The following is a 26,043-nucleotide window of genomic DNA, read 5'->3' as shown; positions in this document are numbered from 1 at the left end:
ACCTTTGGTCTACATTTATTTAGTTAATCAACCTATTAACTAAAACATGGCAAACTTTCCTTTCAAGAATGTATTTATTTTTATTTGAGGTAAAATTCACCAAACATGTAATCATTTTAAAGTGACTTTTAGTCCATTGATGATGTTGCATAACCATTGCCACAGTCTAGTTTAAGAACATTTTCAACACCCCCAAAGAAACCCCATACTCATTAAGCAGTCACTACCTGTTCTCCTCTCTGCCCAGCTCCTGAAAACAAATGATATACTTTCCATCTCCATAGATTCACCTGAGGAGTATGTTTCTTTTGGAATCTTCTGAATTCTGCATTTAATTTTTCAACGAGAAATTGTAGACTATGCTCTGCGTGTGAGAGAGAAAGAGGGAGAAAGAGAGGAAAGAGGGAGGGAGAAAAAGACAGAGGGAAGAGTTGGGGCGGCGCCTGTGGCTCAAAGGGGTAAGGCGCCGGCCCCATATGCCGGAGGTGGTGGGTTCAAACCCAGCCCCAGCCAAAAACTGCAAAAAAAAAAAGAGAGAGAAGACAGAGGGAAGAAAGAAAGAGAAATTCTCAGCAGCCAGAGTCAGCATTCATAAACGTTGCAAAGTCAAGTCTATTTGAAATATTGAAACAGATGAAGAACTGGGAGCCCAGACACATCTCTTAACCAGGTGTTTGCAACTTAAAGCCAGTATCTGAAGTTAAATTTCTCAAGGGTTCAGTCTGTCACAGGTTATAGAAATACTGCATAATTTTTGCAATTTGCCTGTAACATTAAGAAGCTTTGAATGGAAATGTGGCTTTATGGCTCCTAAGTTAGGGTAAAAAGTTTCACACTCGACAGAAGCTCTGTCCTGGATGTGAGCTCTTCCTGTAATCATTGGTGATAACTCTATTACTTTTTTCTTCAGAGCAGTGGAATTGTGACCATTCTTTATTCTGCCTTTGTCCTGGTGAGCACATCAGATACGGCAGAGGAAATTGAGGATGCCTGGCGGGTAAGTGAAAAAACAACCTAAAAATAAAGTAATAAAACCCTTTTTATTTCCCAACCATAGACACTTTTTGTCAATTTCAAATTAGAATACACATTTTATTCTGGGTAGAATTGTTAAAAAGTTGGTTAACCTGGTCAAACTTTTAAAAATGTTGAAAATGTATTGGAAAATGGTCTTCAGGCATCTATTTTTTGTTTTGTTTTGTTTTTCCAAACTGATTTAAAACTTGCATGACTTTCTTAGTTATGATTACATTGACAGGAAAGTTGTATATTCTGTATTCTGTAAAAATACATGTGACATTCGGGAAAAAAAATCTTAATTTTCAACTGGTCAAATGTTTTCTTGGAAGGAGGAAGAACCAGTATTAGTGTCTTGTGATTTAAGTGGTGTTTTGTGATCTAGAATTTCAAGGTCAGAAGAGTGCTGTTTTTTGCATTTTGCAACTATTTTAAGAATTTTTATTCTATTTTTCATTTTCAGTTCCTTTCCATTTCATGAGCCCAACTAATATATCTTGACTATACCCATTAATTAGAATTTAGGGTTCCCCTGCCAAAGCCAAACCACCCACTGGTTTTGATGTTATGGATCTTGCTTTGTTTTCTTTCCAAAGTATTTTTCCGACCTGTTCTTTGTAACATTTTTCAGTTTTGGTTTCTGGGAACTCCTTGGTGACAATAGAGACTCTATATCACGTTTTGAGGTATACCCTGCCTTAGCCACTGTTTCCACAAGTATGTTTCAGACAGGGCCAATGGGAAGGAAGTTGTTTTTAACCAACTGAACCTTTTTCAACCGACTGAACCTTTTTCAAGGCACCTGGAAGTTGGGACAGCACAATATACTCCTATGGCATACTATGATTAGTGAAACGCACTTGGTGATTCTTGTAGCTGAGACATACTACATGGCAAGTGAGCAAACTATCATTATTTATCTCTAATAAGTGATCTCCACAATGTGGAAAGGCTTTATTTACCTCCACAGTGCTCCGTCCTACGCCCCTCACCCTAGTGTACTTGGTTTACTTCTCAAGGATATATGAGCCTATTCTCCAACTTTAATAACACAACCTCCCCTGAATGAAGAGAAAAACCTGAAAGTGTGTGAAAGAAATGAAAAAAGGGTTTTAAAGGGACAAAGCAGTTAAGAGCAGTAGTTAAACTGTAAATCCCCTATCTCTACCCTCCAGACCACATCCCAACCGAATCCAGCTGCACCCACCCATAGACCTTGGGGCTCCTGATTGAGAGTCCAGATACAGGGCTTATAATCGTGCGTGGCTCCCTTCACGACTGGGTGTCAGTCCGGCCTGTGCTCAAGGTGTGGAATCTGGTTGGAGTTTCAATGTGTAGGATCCACTCTCGGGGTTTTGGAGAGATTGAGAAGGGTAAGGTAACTGGCTGGCAAAGGGGTCGGCGTGCCCCCGGGGTTTCGGCACAGTGAGACAAAAGTGGCAAAGTTACCCAAGGCTTAAGTCTGGTGTTCTTTGGTCGTTCACCTCCCCCTCCAGGAGGCTTTATTTGGACAAGGACAGACCCAGGGACACGACTGGGATAACCGGTATTCCTGGGCATTTGGAGGCTGGGTGGGGGAGGGCCGCGCGGGGGCGGGGTGAGCAGCGGTGGAGGGAGAAGCTCAGACGCCAAAGGCTTTGCCTGGGCTCCGCCGCGGTCCTGCGTTGTCCAGCACGGATTTGGAGACCCCAGTTTGGGACTGGGGGTGGGTCTCTACGTCACTGCAGAACTTCACCTAAGCCTCCGTTTACTCCTCCGAGGAGGGGTGGACTCTGATCTCTGCGCCCCCTTCCTCCCCTTTGATTCTGGTTCTTTGTGGGAAGCCCAGCTATGTAGTCCTGGGAAGGAAAAACATTCTCTGCCGCAGGCGGGCCGGAACGGGAAGGCCAGGAAAGCAGCTTCTGTGACATGAATTATATTTATTTAGATACATATACTAAGAATTATTTTCGTAAAAAAATCTCCCCACCCTTCGGGCTAGAGCATTTGCACAGTGACTGTTCTGCGCTGCCCCGTCCCCTCGGCAGCCCGGCAGCCGGTGCGAAGCGTCCCCCTCCAGCAACTGCCGCTTCGTTTTGTGCAGAACCTCTCCGCGCCGCCCGCGTCGGTCCGCGCCCTTCCTTCGCCTCCCGGGCCCCGGCCAGCCCGAGCCCCTCGGCGGCTCTCCAGGGGGCTGCAAACCCGGCTGGAGGAATCGGGCCGCGCAGGTCGTTTGCGGCCAGCTGCACTCTGGCGCCCCGGGCGGGCGACGCCTGCAGAGCAGGGCGGGGAGGCGGCGGCGCGCGGCGGGCACGGCCGGGGCTCGCGCCGCGGGCGGCCCCGAAGGAAAGGGAGCTCCGCCCCCGGCGCAGTATAAGAGCTGGGCGGGCCCACCGCGGCGGCGGCGGGGCGGCGGCGGCGAGAGCTGGGGCGTCCGGTCGGTCTCGGACGGCCTGCTGAGCCTCCCAACCCGCTTCCATAAGGCTTTCCTTTCCAACTTCAGCTACAGTGTTAGCTAAGTTTGGAAAGAAGACATAAAGAAGACCCCCGGGCCGTTTTTCTTTTGCTCTTTGCCATCGTGGTTGTAGTCTTTTTGCACAAGGTTGTTGTGTTTTTAGCGGTGCTATCTCCAGTTCCTTGCACTCCTGTTAACGAACACCTCGGAAGGGGCAGCGGCAGCAACAGTAGCAGCAGAAGAGCCAGCAGGGTCGCCTGGTGTCATGACCGGGGCAAGAGATCAAAACCGCCGGGGAGGATGCTGTGGTGAGTTGCGTTGACCCAACGCCTGTGGTGGAAACAGGTTGGGCTTTGGAGACCAACTCTGCGCAGGTTTTGGAGGAATGAAGCTCCACTGTTAAACCATAGTGCTTTGTAAAAGATCTTTTCAGTCGTATTTGGTGGACTTTAAGGAAGAAAGGATGTTCAAGGTGTGGGAAACGAGGCTTGCACTCGCAGGCGCAGATGGAGCAGGGTAGGCAGTTTGGATTGCCTTGTGGAAAAAAAATGTTGAAACAACTGTTTCTTCACTCTATGTGAAGTTAGGCGGTTATTGACCAATAGGTCATGCTGAATTTGAGGGAGTGGTATTAAATGAACTACAGGCGTCGGTTCATAGGTGACTTGATAAAATAGATGTGCACGGTTTATCATGCTTTAATGAACAAATGGATATGCATTCTAATCTCAGCTCATTCAAGCGACTACATTGACTTTTCATCTCCCTTTGTCTTTGCAGGATCTTTAGCGAAGTACATGACCTCTGCAAAGTTCCTCCTGTACCTTGGTCATTCTCTCTCTACTTGGGTAAGTGAGAATGTGTATTCTTACGACATAGTTACAAAATATTTGTTTCTTTTCATTCCGGCCAGTCATATTAAGCCAACTTCCAGTTTTGTCACGCAGTTAAAAAAATAAGCCATCCAAATACACAATCTTTTAAACAAAAAAAGTTATTTTCATGAAAGATATTTTCCCATAAGTATTAGTTAATGATATTTAATTATCAGGTTATAGTACTTTACATGGATTAATTAATTGATAGCTATCCAAAGGCAGGATTAACAAGCAAGGTGTATTTGCTTGGTTTCTAAATTGTATATTGCATTCCTAGGCTTAGTAAATGGCCGTATCTGAGACCAAGAATGGATGATCGCTCATGTGATCTTCTGTGTTCTGGAATTTTAAGATATTTCTCTGTTTTCTTTATTTGTTAAAATTTGGCTTCAGCATGCAGTTGTGTGATAATAAGGTAGAATGATGGGGTGACTGATTTAAGCCTAAATAGCATTCTAAGTTTAAGTTAAATGTAAATGACCCCAAGAACAAATTATCTGACTGACAAAAATTCTGGTCTTTAAAGATGTTTGTTGTCTGAAATTTGATCGTTGTGGGGCATTGCAGGATGTCTTAAAAATCATCATCCAATGAAAATCAGCAACTGATTCAATTTTCTCTCTAACTTTCTATGTGGTCTTAGAATCTCAGAAGAGCCCTTGTGTTTCTGTGGGCCAGGACACCCCTCTCCCCCATAAAAAAATAATCTCAGAAGGATGCTGGGTGTGGGTTTAATTAAAGATGATTAGAATTTTTAAAATCAAACAATTGTTTTATTGTTTTAATTGCAATAAATCTGCTATATTTTGTTCTTGTCACATAAGTGATATTTAATTAAAAAGAACCATAAATTTAGAGAAAGAATTTTGAGAGTGAAGTTTTAGAATGTTATTGTTATTTTTTTTTTAAGTTGAAAGCTTCTATTGCATTATCCTGAAAACATGAATGGAAATTACTGTATACTTTATGCCCTTGGGAAATTATTAAACCATGTATTGAATCTCTAAGAAATAGCAGTTCATAGATGACTTTAGAAAAATGAGCTTCCGTCTCCCCAGAGGCTTACACAGGGATGACTCTGCAAATGCATGTAAACAAAGTAGAACTAATATGAGTTTGTTTCAATTCCAGTAGCCAATGATTCTAACTAGAAACGTAATGAAACAGCCCTTAATAAATCTAAACCAATAGTAATTCCAATTTAATTTAGTAAACTTTAACTCTTAATAATAGGTGATGAAAATAGTGTCTGAAATTCTCAGCTTGGAGAATGGTCTGGACCTAGCTCTTTGAGGAAGAAGGTACCTCACTTCCAAATACTGACTAAAGTTTATGTTACCTTTGGTTAATAGGTTGGGAGGTCATACTTGTATTTATTTCTCTCTCTCTCTCTCTCTCTCTCACACACACACACACACACACACACACACACACACACACACGGAACTGCGGTTGTTCCAGGAGGACTTTTTGTCATGTTAGTTAAAAGTTCCAATAAGAAAGGTGACAGCTACTTTTCCATCTTTACAATAAATGGAGCAATGGGAGTGCTTGTGAGGAAAGTAGATTAAAAAGACAACAGCATTACAAACATTTAAGGTGTAATGGATTTTTTTTTTCTTTTGCAAAGGAATGCAAAAGAAGGATGCTGGCTGGAGGTAATTCTCCTTTTGATATTTGTCTGTCCTATGGCACCCCAATGATTTTATCACAGCAAAACTTTTATGTTTTTGTATGTATATAAGAGGGTGCCAAAAACCGTATACACATTTTAAGAAAGGAAAAAACTGTATTGAAATTATAATGCTCAAAATATACCAGTAACGTTTGTTATCTTGTATGTTATATCTTGTCATTGCAGATGTCAAACACGACTTGAGTATTACAATTTTAATACCTCTGCCAAATTATGATTTCCCCCATATTGAATGTAGGGTCATTAAGGTAGGTTATCTCAGGTTAGCCTTTTGTGGAGTTGAATGCTTTTTATTTGTGACTTCATTTCTATCTGCCAGTGGATTAATCAATTTTACTCAGTATTATCAGAATACAAAGTGTGTAAGTAGTGGGTCCTGTTGTTAAGGAGCTCATAATATGATATACTATGAGTCTTAAAAACTGTATCTAATCGCAAAAAGATAACTAACAGTGTAAAGCAGTGAAAAAGAAGGGCCAGTTGCTTCTTCCTATGTCTTACATCATCATCCTCTGGATTCTCCAGAGGATATACCTTGGTATGTCTGTGTTTCTCTAGCCCTCACTTCCTGGAAGCCTCACTTCTTTGCCCATAGACGTCTTTGTCGCCCCTTCATATAAACAGCCACCTTCCAGCCCCATCCTATTTTATTTTTCCTCGTAGTACACTTACCATCACCTGACCTGGGCTAGATTTGTGTTTGATCTCTGCTCACTGGAATGTGAGCTACATGAGAGTATGGACTGTAATTTTCGTGCACTGCAGAAGCTCTAGTGCCTATTATGGTATCAAGTACTCAAGCTCAGCACATATTAAGTGGATTTGAGACTGTGATCACATTCACTCAGAGATGTTCAGTTGGCCTTCAGCCCCACAGCCAGTGAGGGTAGATGGACATGAAAAGAAATCATCATAGTGAGAGTAGGTGGGAGGGCAGGAAAGGGAAGTGAGGAAGGAATGGGTGGGTACTTGGTCAATGTTTACATACCCAAATTCATGGGCTTTTGTGGCATAGAATCTGTTGCTTCTTGAAGTATAAACTCTTTGAAAATTAGGGTAACTAGAGCAATGTTATAGGAGGTGCCATGCCACGTAGGCATAAGCAGGAGAAAAAAACTTTCATTTAATACTGCTTGTTTTGATGGTCTGCTTTAGAGGACACTAAAATAATTTTGGGGGCAGAGAAAGATAGGAATAAGAAAAAAAGAAAGAAACAACAATATTAAATAGTATTTCTGAATTTGTACGTTAAGAAAGAGAAGATTCACTCATAGAAGCAACCTATCTTGGACATTTGTGTGATTTTGTCTTCCGAGGGATAGAGATTAAGATAAAGTATCTCCCTTTCTCCATTCCATTTTATTCTAATCAAATTGAAATTTGCTTTTGTTGTTAAAAGATTGACAACTCCACCTCCCCACCCCACCCTTGCAGTGTGACGACTCCCTAAAACTCCAGACATTGCCAAATGACTGGGGTGGGGGTGTTGTGGGAGGAAGGGTTGTGGGGGGAATAAAATTATCCCTTTTGAGAATTACTGTTCTACACAAAGTTTATTGTAAATGATTGCTAGCATGCATCAATTTAAATTTTGAATGCATAAAATTGCTGGTTTGGCCTTATTAAAAATTTTAAATCATTTGACATACAAGGATAGTACATTACTTCCAATACATGAAATTTATGATGAGGATGTTAAAAGACTTCGGGAAGAATTAGGAATGTGCTTCCACATAGAGTCAAATCCAGGACGAACCCAACCTGGGAACCTGATTTCCTGTAGTGATTGCCAAAGATAAGTTATGACAGAATCTTGTTGTCCTTAATGTTAACCACAGAAGTCAGGGCTGGAGTCTAAAAAATCTCATAATAAGGTCATTATAGATTTTTTTTTTGTACATTAAATTACCTGACTCACTTACAAGTTTTTGTTAAACTTATACCACACTTCACAGTAATGAATTCTAAAATGTCCTCTACACTCTGGAGTCTGAGTGGAGAAAAGTAGTTTTCTTTCCCTTTCAAAATTCATCTGTACCAAAAATAGTAAAATAACTATTTACTTAGGCATTTATTTCTGATGTCTTCATTTATGTGGTGCCAGAATTTGCCCTTACTGAGTTCATTTTTCTTACTACTCTACTATTTTATGACTGAAATTTGTTTTATGACTTTATGAAATAGATTATTAGAATGTTAGAGGTAGAAAAGACCTTGGCAATCATAGAATGGACTGTCCATTCCTATCATTTTATGAGTTGGGAAGCCGGCTTTTCCTTGATGTTCAGGGTATACTAAGATATGTGATTGCATTATACTGTAATTTAGTTCAGGTTCAGTAGCAAACTATCTTATGCCTCCCTGGACAGGGTAGGCAAATTCCAAGCCTGTGGAGAGATCTGGCAAACGAGAGAACAGGTTTTTTCTCAAAAATCCATCGTAGGTCTGGAAACTGCATGTTTTTCCAAAGTGATAAGGAGTATGTGTGTTTCATTAATATCAAGCTTTTTCAAGTTTACTTAATAATTGGGCAAGAATATTTTCCATTGTGCTGGGATGAATAGTTCTAACATTTGACCAGTATTCAATCCGTAGAGTGATTATTGACTTTGAAAGTCTCATGATGTAGCCAGCAGGTGCCCTTTTGATAAGAAAGCAAATTCCTGAGTGCAATTGACTAATAACTAAAAATATCTCATCAAAACATTTTCTCATCTTTTCTTATTCAAGGGAGATCGGATGTGGCACTTTGCAGTGTCTGTGTTTCTGGTAGAGCTCTATGGAAACAGCCTCCTTTTAACTGCAGTCTACGGGCTGGTGGTGGCAGGGTCTGTTCTTCTCCTGGGAGCCATCATCGGGGATTGGGTAGATAAGAATGCCAGACTGAAAGGTGAGTGTGGTAATATAATTGGTCCATTGTATTCATGAGACTGGTTCCTGAGCTACCTCTGTAACAGAGGAAACAACAAACAAGAGAGAAACCATCGGTGGCAGCCCCTCTGAATTGAAGGTCTTGGAGCTCCTACACACAATTGGGATGCCAGAACATTAACCTAATAGATTTCCTCCCCACCACCCCATCTTTGACTGTTTGTAAATTCATATGTTAATGATTAATCCTGTAGCACTTTTCTAAGAACCATGTTAAACATTAAAAGTTTGCTTAACCCTGGGCCAGTGCAGTGGCTCACACGTGTAATTCCAATGCTTTAGGAGGCCAAACAGGAGGATTGCTTGAAGCCAGGAGGGTGGCGCCTGTGGCTCAAAGGAGTAAGGCGCCAGCCCCATAAGCCAGAGGTGGTGGGTTCAAACCTACCCCCAGCCAAAAACTGCAAAAAAAAAAAAAAAAAAAGAAAAAGTTTGTTTAAATGGTTTCCTTTCTAACCCTTTAGCGTGATATTCCTGGGACAATTTTAATATCTGTCCTGTGGTTGTGGTGTTTCATATGAGAGTATGTGTAAGGGAATTGAAAACTCAATATATATTCAAGGAAGAATAACTGACCCTGGATCACAGAAAGCTGAGTTATACATTTTGGGGTGAAAAAGAAGAAATAATAAGATATTGACATTTATTCTAAGCATTATACTGGAATCATTTCATTTTATGCAAGACGGAAAGCAATTGAACAATTCAGTTTTATTTATTCAAAATATAAGGGCAATGTAGATAATCAGGGTAAAATTTTCTTGAATTGTTCAATTGATAATGCCGAGATCTGACCATGTCTGTCTTAGATGTTAGGTAAAGACTGAGATACCATTAGTTTCTCTCAGTGCAGGAGGACTGCTCCTGGACACAGAGCAAAAGGATTATCAACTTCTCCAACCTGAAACTCCTGGTACAATCATTATGATGAGCATTTTTCTGTTTTGAGAATGACTAGATCAAAGCAAAGATAGAAAAGAGTTCTGTCACCTAGGGAAAAAATTCTAGTTATTTACATCATTAAGCATAGGAACTTAGGACTATTTTGCATAGAAATATTTACCCTTATGATTGTTGAACACTACAGTCATAAGTTAGGAAAGAATAGGTTGGATGAAGAAGAGTGTGGTAGGATAGTGATCTTATCATATATAATCAACTCAGTTATATGTCATCCTTTATGAAAAATCTTCCCTGGCCATGCCTATAATTCCAGCACTTTGGTAGGCTGAGGTGGGAGGATTGCTTGAGCTCAGGAGTTCAAGACCAGCTTGGGCAATATAGCAAGATCCATCTCTACAAAAAATTAATTTAAAAAATTAGCCAGCTGTGTTTGTAGTCTCAACTACTCAGGAAGCTGAGGCAGGAAGATCACTTGAGCCAAGGAGCCGGAGGTTGCAGTGAACTGTGATTGTATTAGTGTACTCCAGCCTGCATGACAGAGCAAGACTATCTCCAGAGAAAAACGTTTTATGATGTCTCTAGCCTGGATTTAACCATGTCTTCCTCTGTGTTCTCATGAGCTTTGTTCATACCTCTCTGCTATTGTACTTACACTGATATAATTATCTGTTCACATCTCATTCCTCCTTCGGGTCTGTGAGGTCCTGAAAGCTAGGAACCTCATTCGGTTGATATTTAATCCTGTATGCATGAATGAGTTATATTAGTATATTGGAACTTTATTTCAGATTGCTTTCAGAAAGCTGTTTGTTTTGTACTGAGTCTTTGCTATGACCTTCCAAGCCAGGATGAGCTTTGTTATGCTTGAAGACAGGAGCTGTAATTAACCCTTACATATAAACTCTCTGTGTTTCTCAAAGTGCTTTCATAAGTGTTTTATTTAAGCATCATTATGACCCCATAAAATAAGGTAGGCAAGTATTACCATCCTCACCTTATAGACAAAGGTGTCAGAGACTTTAGGTATCCTGCCCTCCATCGTCTACTTAGTGAGTGGCAGAGAGATGCCTACCAGGTATCCTTACCTGTCCTCTTTCCGGTACTTTACCTCCATTGCTGCCTCTAGGAGTTTCCATTTTCTGTGATGGAAAGTGTAGCTTAGAATTTTATAACAAAGACAAATAGCATTAGTATGCCAAAAGAAACACATTGTTTCTTTATTCTTCACAAAGTTTGCATGTCTTTCCCGTTTATCTGTATCATCGTATCAAGTTTGGCCTGTTGTGTGGGAGGTTGTGGATCCCATAACTTCCTGCATATCCTTCTTTATAACCACCTACATGTTTTAGTTTAAGCAACAAATAGCTCATAGATCACATCTAAGTAATACTGGAGTTCTGTTAATGACAGTAACTTTTAGGGGAATGAACTAAATGGAAATGTAACCATTCTGAGTCTTCAACTAACAGAAAAAAATTGTCAGTATTTCATTGTTTTATTTGCAAATTTTATTGGTCTGGTGTGACCCATGGGGTCATATTGTAAATAGGTGAGGCAGGATTTACTTCTGGAGGGTTTTCTTTTATCTTGTAGTAATTATGCCTTTGCATTAGTAGTAGACCACTGAAGTATGAATATAGACAGCCGTAGGAAGACATTGTGGTGTGGTGAACACTTTGTTTCTCTCTCTGTGCAGTGGCCCAGACATCACTGGTGACACAGAATGTTTCAGTCATCCTGTGTGGAATCATCCTGATGATGGTTTTCTTACATAAAGAGGAGCTTCTGACCATGTACCATGGATGGATTCTTGTAAGTTCTCAAGAAATTTCTTGATGGAAAAAAACCGACTATCTAGTAGTGGTAAAAGGTGAAAATGCTAGGTAAAAATGCTCTCTAGGTGAAGCCAAAGTGTTGTTTTTGTAGATGTGACCTTTTGATATTGATCTGTCTACTATAATATCCCCTATAGTTTGTCTTGTTGCTATTATTGTTTTTCTCATAACAGGCACTCATTAATTACAATGTGAATTCAAATTTGTCCTATTGATTTTTCATGGTATTTCTAAGTTTATTGTATAATTCAGTTGTGAGTTTTTAGATTTTTAGTAACCAATAATTTGTTTATCCTATATGAGAAATATTACCCATAATTGGATTGATATAATAGAGCATCAAATTTGAAATCTTTGAGTCTATTCCCTTCATTTTGTTGATGAAAAATTAAGACAAAGAGGTTTTCCCATTGTCATGTACCTAGAACGTGTCAGAACCCTGACTTTTATGTGGGTCTTTTCAGTCTCCTTCAGCATCCTGTTTAAAGCAGGTATTTGTGGGAGAAATGTTAAAAACCACCACCATGTTAACATCTTATGATAACTATGTTCATATGATTATTTTAATTTTTACTATAATGTGTACTACAGGTGATACAGATTAGGACAACATTATGCCACTTAACCACTGGTATTTATTATTTCATGTATATATAATAAAATAATTTCTTACAAATTAAATTAAGCTCAAAATTTTATTATTATACCACTAAAGACCATTTTAAACTATAGTGAGGTACGGTAGGTACAGTGTGGTAAGCATATTTTAACTCAGTTTTTTTGATATAATTCTTTAGACTTCCTGCTATATCCTGATCATCACTATTGCAAACATCGCAAATTTGGCCAGTACTGCTACTGCAATCACAATCCAAAGGGACTGGATTGTTGTTGTTGCAGGAGATGACAGAGGCAAACTAGCAGGTAATTTGCTTTCTCTTTCAATTAAATAGGTATGTTGGGATTCACTTTAAATCAGTGATAATAAATGAGAAAGCCTTTCTCTTCTGAGTGTTTTTATGAGCAATAAATTAAAGCACAGTATTTTTTTCTTGCCTTATTTTCAGTTTCAGTGCTAAGATTTTCCTCACTGTTAGGAAGTTGTATGATAGTTTAATTTCTCTTTTATTCTGTGCAAACGTGGCAAATGGAAGAACATCTGTTTTGAACTTTTTTTTTTTGCAGTTTTTGGCCACTGCCGGGTTTAAACCCGCTACCTCCTTTAGACCCTATGTCTAAAATATGGGGCTGGCGCCCTACTCCTTTGAGCCACAGGCGCCGCCCTTTTTGTTTTCTTTTTTAAGAAAATACTGTTAAATGTTTCTAAATGTTTACTTGATATTTAGAATCTGACATGGTTAGTAAAAATCCCATAGATGTTATTTCTGGTATTTAATAATCATATTATGGACATTCGTTTTCTCCAGAGCAAATGGAAACAACTCAATTATAGGAGAGATCCTAGAAGTTAATTTCTTCTACTTTAAACGTACAGTCTATAACTTTTATTACATTATGTCCGACGTAATATAATTTCTGTTACAGATATTGAAGAAATAGAAATAGAGGCACAATACAGTTTTTAAGAAGCTTATACTCTTAGTTGTTCAATGGAAATAAGTATCCAAAGAAAAAGTAAAGAACGCTTACAAAGCAACATGTCCTATGCCATCAGTGTTGCTTCAGATCAGAATAACCCCCTCACTCCATATTTCCTTCTGCCCTCCAATGTGACACCCAGACACAAATTGGATTAATAGTTACACAAGGCAAAGGAGGAGGGTTCATCTACATACCTGTCAGATCACCTGAATCAACTCTGCTAGTTACTGAGATAACAGGTATCACAAACACGTTGCTCAACCATCCTGCCACACAAGAAAACTATTTTTGGTGTTTTAGATGGCTTATCCTAAGACACAGAAGGCAAGATTACATGTTGGGATTAGCAAGCAGTTTTGTTTCACTGGACCATGCGGTTAAAATAAAAAGTTAGAAAGGAGGTGTCAATTGGAAAAGACTAAAGTCTGTGGAAGGTTTGCCTGACTCATCACTTTGTGGTAGAAGTATTTTAACTGAGATATATTCTATAGTGATTTTAGGGGATTGTGTATGTGTGTGTGGGATGAATTTAGCACATGTGAATCTATACTACAGGAAATTCCTTGTGGAGTTAAAGTGGTGATTCTCACTGACTTTTCTTCTTATGATCATTTATAATAAGAAATAACTCCATGTCTCTTCTTGCCATGTTGAACTAGAAGATAAGGCTTCGTCCTTTTGTTGTTTATCTTTTTAATGTGCTATTTTAAGCATGTAAAATATGTCCATGTTTTAAAATTCAAAGAGTGAAAAGGTATATACTGTATTTTGAAAATAGATCATATATATATTTATTAGAGTATATTTGAGGGAGAAAGTTGGCTTTTGAAATTATTTTCTTTCACTTATTTATTTTAACTGAACTTATTTTGACTCTGTGAAGTCTGTAAAATATAAAAGAGAAAGTCATTCAGAATCTTAACTTGTCCAAAAGTATGAGGGCTGTTTGGAAAGTATCCAGCCATGTATGTCTCTATTTTTCATGTTAGTTGGTTGAATACTTTTTGGACAGCCCCTGTATATAAATAAGTAATAAATACACAGATTTCAAATAACTTGTGAAATCTTTTCTTTCAAAAAAAAATTTTTTTTTGGCAGGTACAGTGACTCATGCATGTAATCCTAGCACTCGGGGACCATGGTAGGTGGATCACCTGAGCTCATAGGTTAGAAACCAGCCCAAGCAAGAGCAAGACCCATGTCTAAAAATAGCCAGGTGTTGTGGCAGGTGCCTGTAGTCCCAGCTACTTGGGAGACTGAGGCGAGGGAATAGCTTAAGCCCAAGACTTTGAGGTTTATGTGAGCTATGATGCCACAACATTCTACTGAGGGTAACAAAGTGAGACTGTCTCAAAAAAAAAAAAAAAAAAGAAAAAGGAAAAAAATTTTTTTTCCCCTCCAAGAAAAATGCTGATTGATGAGGACTCTTTCTGACTATGAAGTGGTGTCCAAGAACAATAATAAAAATATGACTTGTCATATCTCAGCTGTCCCTCTTTAAAATAGTTTTACATTGTAAATAGCACACAAACTTTATGGACATCCTGTATTATGAATTATTGCAGAGTGGAAAAATCTAGTCTATTTTCTAGCCTTCTGGAGTTTCTCAAGTGTAAGAAAGGAAGTAAGCTGGCTGTCAAATTCTTGTCTACTCTAAGTTATCTTTTAGTATGTGGTGCTCCTGCAGTGTGAGTTAGTAGACTAGTGAAGGGAAACCTACTATATGTTTCAAAACAGGACACGTAGGCGGTGCCTGTAGCTCAGTGGGTAGGGCAAGGCTGGTGGGTTTGAACCCAGCCCAGACCAGCTAAAACAGCAATGATGACTGCAACAACAACAAAATAGCCAGGCGTTGTGGCGGGCGCCTGTAGTCCCAGCTACTTGGGAGGCTGAGGGAAGAGAATCACGTAAGCTCAAGAGTTTGAGGTTGCTGTGAGCTGTGACGCCATGGCACTCTATCCAGGGCCACAGCTTGAAACTCTGTCTCAAAAACAAAAACCAAACAAAGAAACAAAATACAGGACACATAAACTTCACTAGTTCTGAAGGTCAGCAAGTATCTAACCATGGATTTTTGTTGCTATTTCTGCCATGGCAGAGTTAAAGGAGAACAGAGGAAAAGGAAGAGGATAGAGGAAAAATGGAAGAGAGAGGGGAGAAAGTACACTTAGAGGGGCCTCCCGCTGCTGGCCTGGGTTCCTGGGAGGTCGTGTCTCTGTACATACAGACATGCCTACTCCAGTCAGGAATAATTTGTGTTTATGCAGGTTGAGTTTTGAGATTGCTGGCAAAGGCTGTTACAAACGCAGGTTGGGGACTGGGCTGAGAAGGCGTCATCTGAGTGCACTGTGTGTACGTTCATGTATGTGTGTGGACAGTGCAGGGGAGGGGTGTGCATGTGAAAAGGGAAGGCTGGGAGCTGGATGCTCGCTGCGCTCATTTCCTCATCCCAGTGTAACAGGCAAAATATAAGTGTTGCCATATCTAGTTTAGAAAGGTCCAGAAAAGGCATTGTTTTTCATGTAGATATTATTAACTAATTTGTTAACTAATTTCCAGGTAACACTGTACTAAAACATTCTCTCTATCATGATCCTTAGCCTATCTAACCTGTTTGAAATTCACATCCATTTTCCAGACCTTTTACTATATCTATTGCTTTATTTCTTTCCTTATTTCCTTTGTGGGTCACTCTTTATTAATATCTTATGAGATTTTTCTTGCCCATCATTCTAAAAAACTAAAATCTACTGGCTAGCTCAATCAAGTATGGCAGATACATTTTCAAGTTTGAGCTCTATTGACTAAACATTGATTTCATATTTGAGGTTGACAAACCTGCTAGTTGCTCAGCAAATTTTTTTAAAAAGTTGTCTTTTCATGAGATGTAATGTACCATTTAAAATAAAAGAAGTTGTTTAATGCCATGTGCTGTGTGCCAGCTATTGCTGAAAAGTTAAATTAGAATCAAGTACACCTAAGTTTATATAAGAATAAACATAAATTTGTAAAGAGTGTATGTTTGCATGTTCAGAAAACTGATTCTTCTCTAGCCTGTTACTGGTAAAATGATAAAAATGATTAGGTGTTTAAAAAAATGTTTAATTCATTTTGCTTCAGAAAAATAAAAGCTTTTTTCTGACATCTAAATATTATTAACTTCCAAAGTGTAATATGAAAGAATTTGATGACACTGGGAAATTCTATGAGCACTTGAAAACTGAAGTAGTGAAACAGTAAAAATTTTAACCAAAATAATTTTTTCTTGTTCTGGGGCTTTTAGATGTATATTTTCTCTAGTTATTTGGGTTTTGGATTCAGATTATTGGGTGATTTGGATTGGTTCCATAATTCTCTGTTGGCATATTAGTTGGGGATTTTCTAGTGAGGGACAGATGGGAGTTAGTGAAGTTTCTGAAAATAAGGTTGACTACAAGCTCAATGAAAGCTGCCTTTGCCTCTCAAGTGCAGGGTGACAGATATCAAAGTTCTCCTGTTATCATTAAGTATTATACACCCATAGGACTAACTGGAAAATAATGGAAGACCAAGAAGCATTAGAGAAGGAAGAAAGGCAATTTTCTGTTCATTAGCTTATCAGTCACATATTGCTTTTACCTTGAGGTGACCCAAGTAATTGTTAAAGACTTGTCTCATTAATTTTCTCTTTGTTCTGTGCAATGGGGAATGAGAAAATAGGTCATTCTCTTTCTTTTTAAAAAAGTTTGGGTTTTATTTATTTTTTATTGACTCATAATAATTGTACATATTTATAGGGTACATAGTGATGTTATAATACTAATACAGTGTGTAACAGATGGGGGTAGCATATCATTATTTCAAACATTTATTATTTCTTTGTGTTGGCCATTTTCTTAACTTCTTCTCTTATCCATCTTGTCCTCCACTCTGACTCTGGTTTATATTTCCATGGTCAAACACTAGACCTTGTCATCATCACTAAAGACTCCCCTTCCATAATCTCAATCTTAGGCATCTGTATTTTGAACAACCACCTTCTGTCTTCCAGCCACTGTCTCACTATTGCGGCCTCAATAATCCTCCAACCTGTTTGGTACCTACAAGTCATTAATTCCACTGCCTTTTCACTGTCCATGACTCCTCTTTTGTGTCTGTTTTTCTTTTTCTTTCTTTCTTTTTTTTTTTTTTTATGGAACAGAATAAAGAACCTGTTTAAGGTTGGGCCGGGTGGCTCACACCTGTAATCCTAGCACTCTGGGAGGCCAAGGCGGGTGGATTGCTTGAGCTCATGAGTTAGAGACCAGCCTGAGCAAAAGCGAGATCCATTTTTTGGATCTCTACCAAAAATAGAAAAACTGAGGCAAGAGGAACACTTGAGCCCAAGAGTTGGAGGCTGCTGTGAGCTGTAATGCCACCGCACTTTACCCAGGGCGACAGCTTGAGACTCTGTCTCAAAAAAAAAAAAAAAATTATACATGAGAAGTTGTTTTATAGTAGAGCTTGACATTATAAGTCAGTGGGATAAAGATATGCCATTTATTTATTTATTTAATTTTTTTTGTCTCTGTTTTTCACTCAGCTTAAATTCCAAGGTCAGTCACGTTTATGGGATCCCTCCTAGCATATATCCCCAGCTCACTTGGCTCCCTTTCCTTTCTCCACCTTTCCTTGGTTAGACTATGGCTGCATAAAACCACATGACCTTGCTCCATGTTGTTGCTTAAGGTCCAGGACCACTGGACTCAAGTTGACCCTTTCATGTGGTCAAATGATTGTGCTGTTTTCTTCTGATTCCTTCCTTCTTTTCCTCTCTTCTCACACATTCAACCCCCTGCCCTCATCTTGACACTTACCAGTGGCCTTGCTTTGTATTTTACTGAGAAAGTGGAAGCAATGAGAGGAGAATGGCCATGTGATCCCACCATCACATCTCTGTTCCTACCTGTACCATTAGTAGTAATTGATGAATTGCTTGCTCCTGTTTGAAAGCAACTATTCCAGTTATGCAGTAAATTCAGATCCTACCCCGTCAACTGCTTCATCATTGCACGCAGCACAAACACATGCTCTAGTTTTGCTGTTCTTAAAAATCCCTGTCTCTATCACCCTTCACTCTCTGCCACTCCATTTCCTTGTTCCTCATTTTAGCAAAATGTATCAAAAAGAGTTGCCCATTTTTAATTCCTTTCCGTGGTTAAGACCTTGATTCCAGGAGGCCATGGAACAAGGGGGAGAGACTCAAAAAATACCGTAAATGGTATCCCTTGAAGTCTCTTACACCAGCTTTAATCAGGCATGGCCTGCGCTGCTCTCGTCTCTTCAAGGTCCCCAGCATCTTTCGTGTGGACCCATCTGGTGTTTCTTCTCAAGGCTCCTCTCTCTTGACCTGTTGGCAGCACTTGACGTAGTTGACTGCTCTCACCTCTTTGAAACACTGTCACCTCTTGGCTTCAAGGAGGTGCTAGTTTCTTCTTACCTTCTTGACCTCTAAACATTTGTGTGCTCATGCTCAGTTCTCAGACCTGTCCCTTCTCAATCTACACACACCCCCTTGGTGATCTTATCTAGTCTCAATGCTTTAAAAAACCAACCAGCTGATAACCCCCAAGTCTGGCATGCTTGATGTGGTATCTTAAATTTCAGTAAGTCTATAGGAATCAGCATCTTAGAAACCAAACACTTGTTCTTTTTTGCTAAATCTGATTCTTCTGCTTTGCAATAAATGATAACTTCCTTTTCCAAATCAGTTGCTCATGGGGAAAAAAAAAAACAAAACACTTTGGAGTCTCTTACAACTCATATCTAATGTTACAAGTCCTCCACACTCTACATTTAAAGTATACACAGTATCTGTTTCTCCCATCACTATTACTGTCCTGGTTATGCCTCTGGTTTTGACTGTGAACTCCCTTACTCTCACTCTATAGTCTCTGCTCAACAGAGCAGCCAAAAGGAACCTTTACAAGTATGTCAGAGTATGCAGTCTCTGTGTTTAAAACCTTCCAAAGTCAAAGTCCATCATTACAAGACCTTACGTGGTTGGACCAGAATCCCCTCACTGTCGGACCTCATCTCTTCTGTCCTTTCCCTCCAGCTCTGCTCCAGCCCTGCTCATCTCTTTGCTGTTCCTCTAACCCCCGGGGCCTGCTCTTGCCACCCTGGGACATGCACATTACCTTGGTCTGGCATTCTCTTTTCACTGGCACCCACATGGCCCACTCTTTGCCTTCTTCCACTGTAGGTCTTTGCTGTGGTACTCTTTTTTTTCTCAGTGAGTCCTTCTCTGATCTCCTTAATTTAGAACGTCCCCTGAGCATTTTCTGTGTTTTCTTCTGCATTGTTTTTCACCATAGTATTTAATGAACATATAATATATGCTGTACACACATACACTTGTTGATGCATTGTCTTTTTTTGTGTGTGTGAGACAGAGTATCACTATGTCACCCTTGGTAGAGTGCTGTGGCATCACAGCTCACAGCAACCTCAAACTCTTGGGCTTAAGCGATTCTCTTGCCTTACCCTCCCTAGTAGCTGGACTACAGGCACCTGCCACAACACCTGGCTACTTTTGGTTGCAGTTGTCGTTGTTGTTTAGCAGGCCCAGGTCAGGCTCGAGCCCACCAGCTTTGGTGTATGAGGCTGGTGCCCTACTCACTGAGCTACAGGTGCCAAGCCACATTGTTTTTTTTTTTATATACGAGAATGTAAACTCCATGAAGACAGGGAAGGGTATTACTTATCTTCTTTATAGTGTTAAGAATGGTGCCTAGCTTATAATAGGCATTTAACAAATATTTGTTAAAAAAATGAATATAGCATTACTAATATTCATTTTAAAATCTGATGTTAGACTAAATTATATAATACCAAGGAAATTAGGATTTTGGGGGTAACTTTAGTGTGATTTGATCCAAACAAGAAGTATTTTTCTAATAGAATGGTTTGCTCACAGGTTGGTTTTAGAAATTCACTTCGTAGGAATCTGTACTCTTGGTTTATGACTTTGTTTTACATAAACGGGTGGTCTCTCTTTGATGGATATGTACACTTATCTGCCTCTTTTACCCATCTGTGTAGACATGAATGCTACAATTCGAAGGATTGACCAGTTAACCAACATCTTGGCCCCCATGGTTGTTGGCCAGATCATGACCTTTGGCTCCCCAGTTATTGGCTGTGGTTTCATTTCGGGATGGAATTTGGTATCCATGTGTGTGGAGTACTTTCTGCTCTGGAAGGTTTACCAGAAAACCCCTGCTCTAGCTGTGAAAGCTGCTCCTAAAGTAGAGGAGTCTGAATTGAAACAGCTGAATTTACGCAAAGGTAAACTGAACACAATGATTAGTACTTTCGTTCTGATGTTCAGACCGTAAATGTTGGTGATCAAGACAAGACTATTTTGAATTTATATCAGGTTTTGTTAGCGGTGAAGGCCTGTATGAGGTTAAATGTATCACTTGGTAGATGAGGCAAAATTGGCTTTTGGGGGTCTGAGGAACAACTCTGGTTGTATCTAATGGGACTGGAACAGAGGTCCCTGGCCCTTTTCCTTGATGTGAGCAGTAGACCCAGAGAGACAATTAACTGAGAGATGACTGGGCATAGCTGAGTTATAGGAGTGGTAAAAAAGAGAGTAAGAGAATCCCTTAGAGTCGATAAAGAGGGAATTGCCTGGCTGTTTGTAGGAGAATGGAGGGAAGTGAGAACATAAAGATGGGCCTATCTCAGGAGCAGATCAAGTTGGGCTTCTGGGTATATGGAATCTTAACAGGGTTCCACGAAATAAAATGATGTGTTTTCCTGGACAATTTTTATATTTTATCTGATGAGTTTTCCTCATATTTACTTTGGTGGGAGTACAATTTCTAAGAGAAAGAGCAAAAAGAGACAGATCAATAGTATTTCATTTAACAAAAATGGTCCTTGGAGATTGTTCCTTGGCTGGAATTCTTAGATTATTAGTAAAAGAAAATACATATCATAAAGTGGTAATAACCAAGATGTAAAGTAGAAGAAACCATGGGGGAGGGGACTAGGAAAAGAAAAAGGTAATCAGCTTTTGTCCACTCATGCCCTCTCCTCAAAATGATCATGTTCTATTAACAGATACTGAGCCAAAATACCTGGAGGGAACTCATCTCATGGATGAGAAAGACCGTAATGTCCACGAGCTTGAACATGAGCAAGAGCCCTCCTGTGCCTCCCAGATGGCTGAGCCCTTCCGCACCTTCCGAGATGGATGGGTCTCCTACTACAACCAGCCCGTGTTCTTGGCTGGCCTGGGTCTTGCTTTCCTTTACATGACTGTCCTGGGCTTTGACTGCATCACTACAGGGTACGCCTACACTCAGGGGCTGAGTGGTTCTGTCCTCAGCATTTTGATGGGAGCATCAGCTATAACTGGAATAATGGGAACTGTGGCTTTTACCTGGCTACGTCGAAAATGTGGTCTGGTTCGGACTGGTCTGATCTCAGGATGGGCACAGCTTTCTTGTCTAATCTTGTGCGTGATCTCTGTGTTCATGCCTGGAAGCCCCTTGGACTTGTCTGTTTCTCCTTTTGAAGATATCCGCTCAAGGTTCATTCAAGGAGAGCCAATCATACCTGCCAAAATACCTGAAACCAACCTTACAACTGAAATACACAAGGCAAATGTGTCTGATCCTGCTAATGTCATTCCAGAGATCAATCCTGAACCTGTGCCTATAATCTCTGTCAGTCTGCTCTTTGCAGGCGTCATTGCTGCTAGAGTGGGTAAGAAATATCTTTTTGTATATTAATAAAGTATCTTTTTGTAGTGTGGGTACAAAGAATCTATCAATAAATGGTCTGAGATATTTCTGAAATATTAATTTAAGCAAAATTCATGATTTATCTTTATGTATATAACCTGGTCTTTTATTATGAATTTTTTATTTTATAGTTTAAAGACATTTGTGTATTTGTGTATGCATATACATATACTTAAAACATGAGTTGGGCTAGAAAATTTTTTTCTAAGTGAATATTTTAAGTGTTACTCCTTTAATGTATTTTAATTTTTAAAAGATATTAGCTATAATAATTATCAAATAATTTAGGATCTTTATAATAACTCTAACCAAAAGAACTATAATTTAGAGAATATTTCCATGGAACAAAATAAAAAAGGTAGTTTTTTTTTTTTTCTTTAAAGGTGTGGTAGTTAAAAAAAAAAAAAAATCCTTCAGAAGTCCTCCCCTAGCTGATATATATTTATTATATACTTGACTATACAAATGGATTTTATCACCCTAGAAAGAAACACAGTGTGAAGACTTCTTACAAAGCAAAATTGAAGTAATCATTAATAGGGTACCAATGAATTATCTCTGAATTCATTCTAGAAATGAAACCATATTTATCTTGTGGTACAAAGAAGTTCATTAATTTATTGAAGACATTAATATTCAAGCAAGACAGCTTTATTGTAGGGGTGTTACATCTCAAGCAATAAATGTAACAATGGTTTAAAGTTTCCTTATACTTTAATCTAACCAGGTATTAGGTCATTATAAACTTTAAAAATACTAGTACTTACACTGTAATAGGATTTATGATGTATCTGATTTAAAAGTTTTGCTTTTTAGTATGAATAATCACAGAAAAACAGAACTAATAAGTTTGTAGATTGGACTTGTTTTTATTTGGTGACTATAAAAGTTATCTCTCAGATCTACTAATATTTATTAATGAAAAATAATTCTCTATGGCCAAGCTATGATAAATTTACAGTAAGTAGGTGACTTAGAGGTAGTAGAGCTAAATGTGGATTCTGCATAGGTCAACAAATTTGTATCTATAATTCTGAAATATATGGCTATCAACTAAAATCCTCAAAAAATCTTTTATTATAGGTCTTTGGTCCTTTGATTTAACTGTGACGCAGTTGCTGCAAGAAAATGTAATTGAATCTGAAAGAGGCATTATAAATGGTGTACAGAACTCCATGAACTATCTTCTTGATCTTCTGCACTTCATCATGGTCATTCTGGCTCCAAATCCTGAAGCTTTTGGCTTACTCGTATTGATCTCCGTCTCTTTCGTGGCCATGGGCCACATCATGTATTTCCGATTCGCCCAAAAAACTCTGGGGAACCAGTTCTTTGTTTGTTGCCGGGATGAAGTTAGGAACGAAAATCAAATGGATACGTCTGTTGTTTAAAACAGTTTTAACTGTTGCTGTCCCTGTTACTAGATGATACAGAACACACATGCTCATTTCATACTGCAGAATTCCAATAAATGGCTGGGTTTTTCGCTCTGTTTTTACCACAGCTGTGCCTTGAGGACTAAAAGCTATTTAGGAAACCTATGTCAGCAGAAATGAGCTGGTTACTTTCCCTTATGTTTAGACATGGAAAAAAAAAATAGAAAAAGAAAAACCCAGTTATGGAGATTATAACACTGAATTCATAAAATTTGCATGAGAGAGTGGTTAGTCGTGTGCACTAAGTTGTTCTTTTGAAGATGCTTATTGCTTGTGCTAGACTTCAGATATTCAGTTTTCCTTAAAACTCACTCAGGTCTGTTAAAATCTGGGTAATTTACTTTTTTCATATCTTATTGTCGGTTATATTATAAAAACAAATTCCTCTCCAGGTCTGAAGATTAAAGCTTGACAAGCAGTGTTATCCTTATTGATCATTTTGATCTTAAGGGATTTACATGTATGTGGAAAAAGAAAACACTTAACTATACTTCTCTAATAAGGTTCATGGTTTAACTCGAAAGAGCACCTTTGTATTTTTATTAACAGATAGGGCAACATATTGTATTCAGCATATGTAGCACGGCATAAAATGGCTCTCATGTAAGCTACAGATAGAAGCAAAGCTATAAAGTAGATTTACAACACAGTGAATGCACAAGGTCTTTAACTATGTCAAACGTTTGGCCACAGCAAGTAGAAGCCAGAGGTGACATGGAAAGACGAGTCCTAATTTAACTCATGCCACTAGCATTAACAAGCTCTGTTATAGAATATGAGGGACTAAGCCGTCAACCTGGCAAGTTACATATAGAAAGAAAGCCCGCACTCGTAAAGGTTTTGTTTTAGAAATCAATTGATTCACTTGTAACACACTCAGGTAGAACATTTTTACTTTTACTCTACATTATTATCAGGAGTTATCTCTACATTGTTCTGGACAGAGCAAGAATGTTCATAAAAGTATCAATTTCAAATGTGTTTGATAAGAATAGAGGAAAAAAAGTTCGTATGTATTTTTAAAAACTGTTTTACAAGTCCTTTTGCAACATGTCAGTACCAACAGAATACTTTGCCTTACCTGTCTATGCACTTTCATGGAGACTGCAATATGTTGCCATGAGCACTTTCTTTATCCTTGGGGTTTAATCTTTTTTCTTCATCTTTCTACAGTATGACATAATGATTTGCTATGTTGTAAAATCTTTGTAAAAATATTTCTATATAAAAATATTTTTAAAATCTTCATTTTTTTCTGAATTGTGTTTCCTAATTATTTAACATCCCTTTCGTTTCAAAATATGTTTTGAATAATGTGTTTTTCTCTATAAAAGAGCTACAGTTTCATCATCTCCAGTGTTATCTCCCTATTCATATTTCTAGCTTACGGTGGCCTGGATAAAAATGTGGTAATCATGAGGCCCAGGACTCATGTTTTGAGCTTGAATATGTCACATTAAGCACTTTAAGTTCTAGTTTCTCTTTTGTGAAATGGGGATACTGTTAAACCAGTCCTACCCACCTTGCAACTTTCATGATTGAATCAAAAAGAGAAGCCATGTGGAAGCACCTTTTGGACTATACAGTGAGATAGTATTAATACTGAAGGTTGGACCTAAGTAATGACATGGGAGTCGAGGATAAATGCCTATTGATACTCCAGGGAGAACAGAGCCACATCCTGTATTAAGCAAACATTTACTGAGGAATTTCTCTATGCCTCAAGACTTTGATCATTCCCTAAAATTGGGAGCTTGAGAACTTCTGACATCACCCTGTAGCTACTCATCTGCTTCTGGCATTCGTGCTGATTAGGGGTTTGGCGGCTGTCTTGAACAGGTTCTCTGTTGCTTCCCATGGGGTTGAGCTGATGTTGGAGAACTGCCCTGAGTGTTTGCAGCTGTAACTCTAGGCCTAGGACCTGGTGAAATGAATAGAGCCATGTTAGCTGAAAGGCCTCAGGACTGAATATGAGCATGTTGCCAGTAGGGCCCTAGAGAGGCCTAGTGAGAAGGAAGGAGCATGGATTTAGAGAGTTAATAGAAATTTTTATAGCTGCCACCCTTATCTTTGCAGCCTAGGAAGAGGGAAGTAGAGGAAATCACTGCTGGTCTGGACAGCCTTTGCTGTTTACTGTCCCAGGGTGTAGAAGTAGGACAGGAGTAGCTAACGTGTGTGACTGTGTCTGGGTGTGTTTCTAAATAGGTGGTCAAACTCAGATACCTTCAGGGTCAACTGGCTCGTATGAGTATAAATAAGTGAAGTGGATTAGAACTAGGGAAATATTCTTCTATTTATTTATTATTAAATCATAGCTGTGCACATTAATGCAATCATGGGGTACAAGGTGCTGGTTTTATATACGATTTGAACTGTTTTCATCAAACTGGTTACCATAGCCTTCACGGCATTTTCTTATTGTGTTAAGACATTTATATTCTACACTTAGTAAATTTAGCATGTACCCTTGTAAAATGCACTGTAGGTGTGGTCCCACCAATCACCCTCTCTCCACCCATTCCTCCTCCCCTTCCCTC

General features: G+C 39.0%; 1 protein-coding gene across 1 annotated transcript; it reads left to right on the top strand.

The window, feature by feature from the left end:
* The first annotated feature begins 2,275 nt into the window (after window positions 1-2,275).
* Window positions 2,276-24,752, top strand: SLC40A1 (solute carrier family 40 member 1). The gene is made up of 10 exons (XM_053597116.1): window positions 2,276-2,390; window positions 3,615-3,759; window positions 4,232-4,299; window positions 6,191-6,273; window positions 8,756-8,915; window positions 11,553-11,668; window positions 12,489-12,615; window positions 20,356-20,601; window positions 21,385-22,032; window positions 23,154-24,752. Exons 1-10 carry the CDS (start codon window positions 2,348-2,350, stop codon window positions 23,459-23,461), a joined length of 1,944 nt encoding a protein of 647 aa, XP_053453091.1. The 5' UTR covers window positions 2,276-2,347; the 3' UTR covers window positions 23,462-24,752.
* Window positions 24,753-26,043: the final 1,291 nt, after the last annotated feature.

Source organism: Nycticebus coucang, chromosome 7 (genome assembly GCF_027406575.1).
Source record: "Nycticebus coucang isolate mNycCou1 chromosome 7, mNycCou1.pri, whole genome shotgun sequence".
Taxonomy (NCBI): Eukaryota; Metazoa; Chordata; class Mammalia; order Primates; family Lorisidae; genus Nycticebus; species Nycticebus coucang.
Note: the sequence above shows the minus strand (reverse complement) of the source record. Positions and strands in the feature narration are given on the sequence as shown.

Coding starts and splice junctions, on each gene's coding strand:
- SLC40A1 (XM_053597116.1), top strand. CDS start 2,348: ATGTGTAGGATCCACTCTCGGGGTTTTGGAGAGATTGAGAAGG. Junction 20,602..21,384: donor ACAGCTGAATTTACGCAAAG/GTAAACTGAACA, acceptor TTCTATTAACAG/ATACTGAGCCAAAATACCTG. Junction 22,033..23,153: donor CGTCATTGCTGCTAGAGTGG/GTAAGAAATATC, acceptor CTTTTATTATAG/GTCTTTGGTCCTTTGATTTA.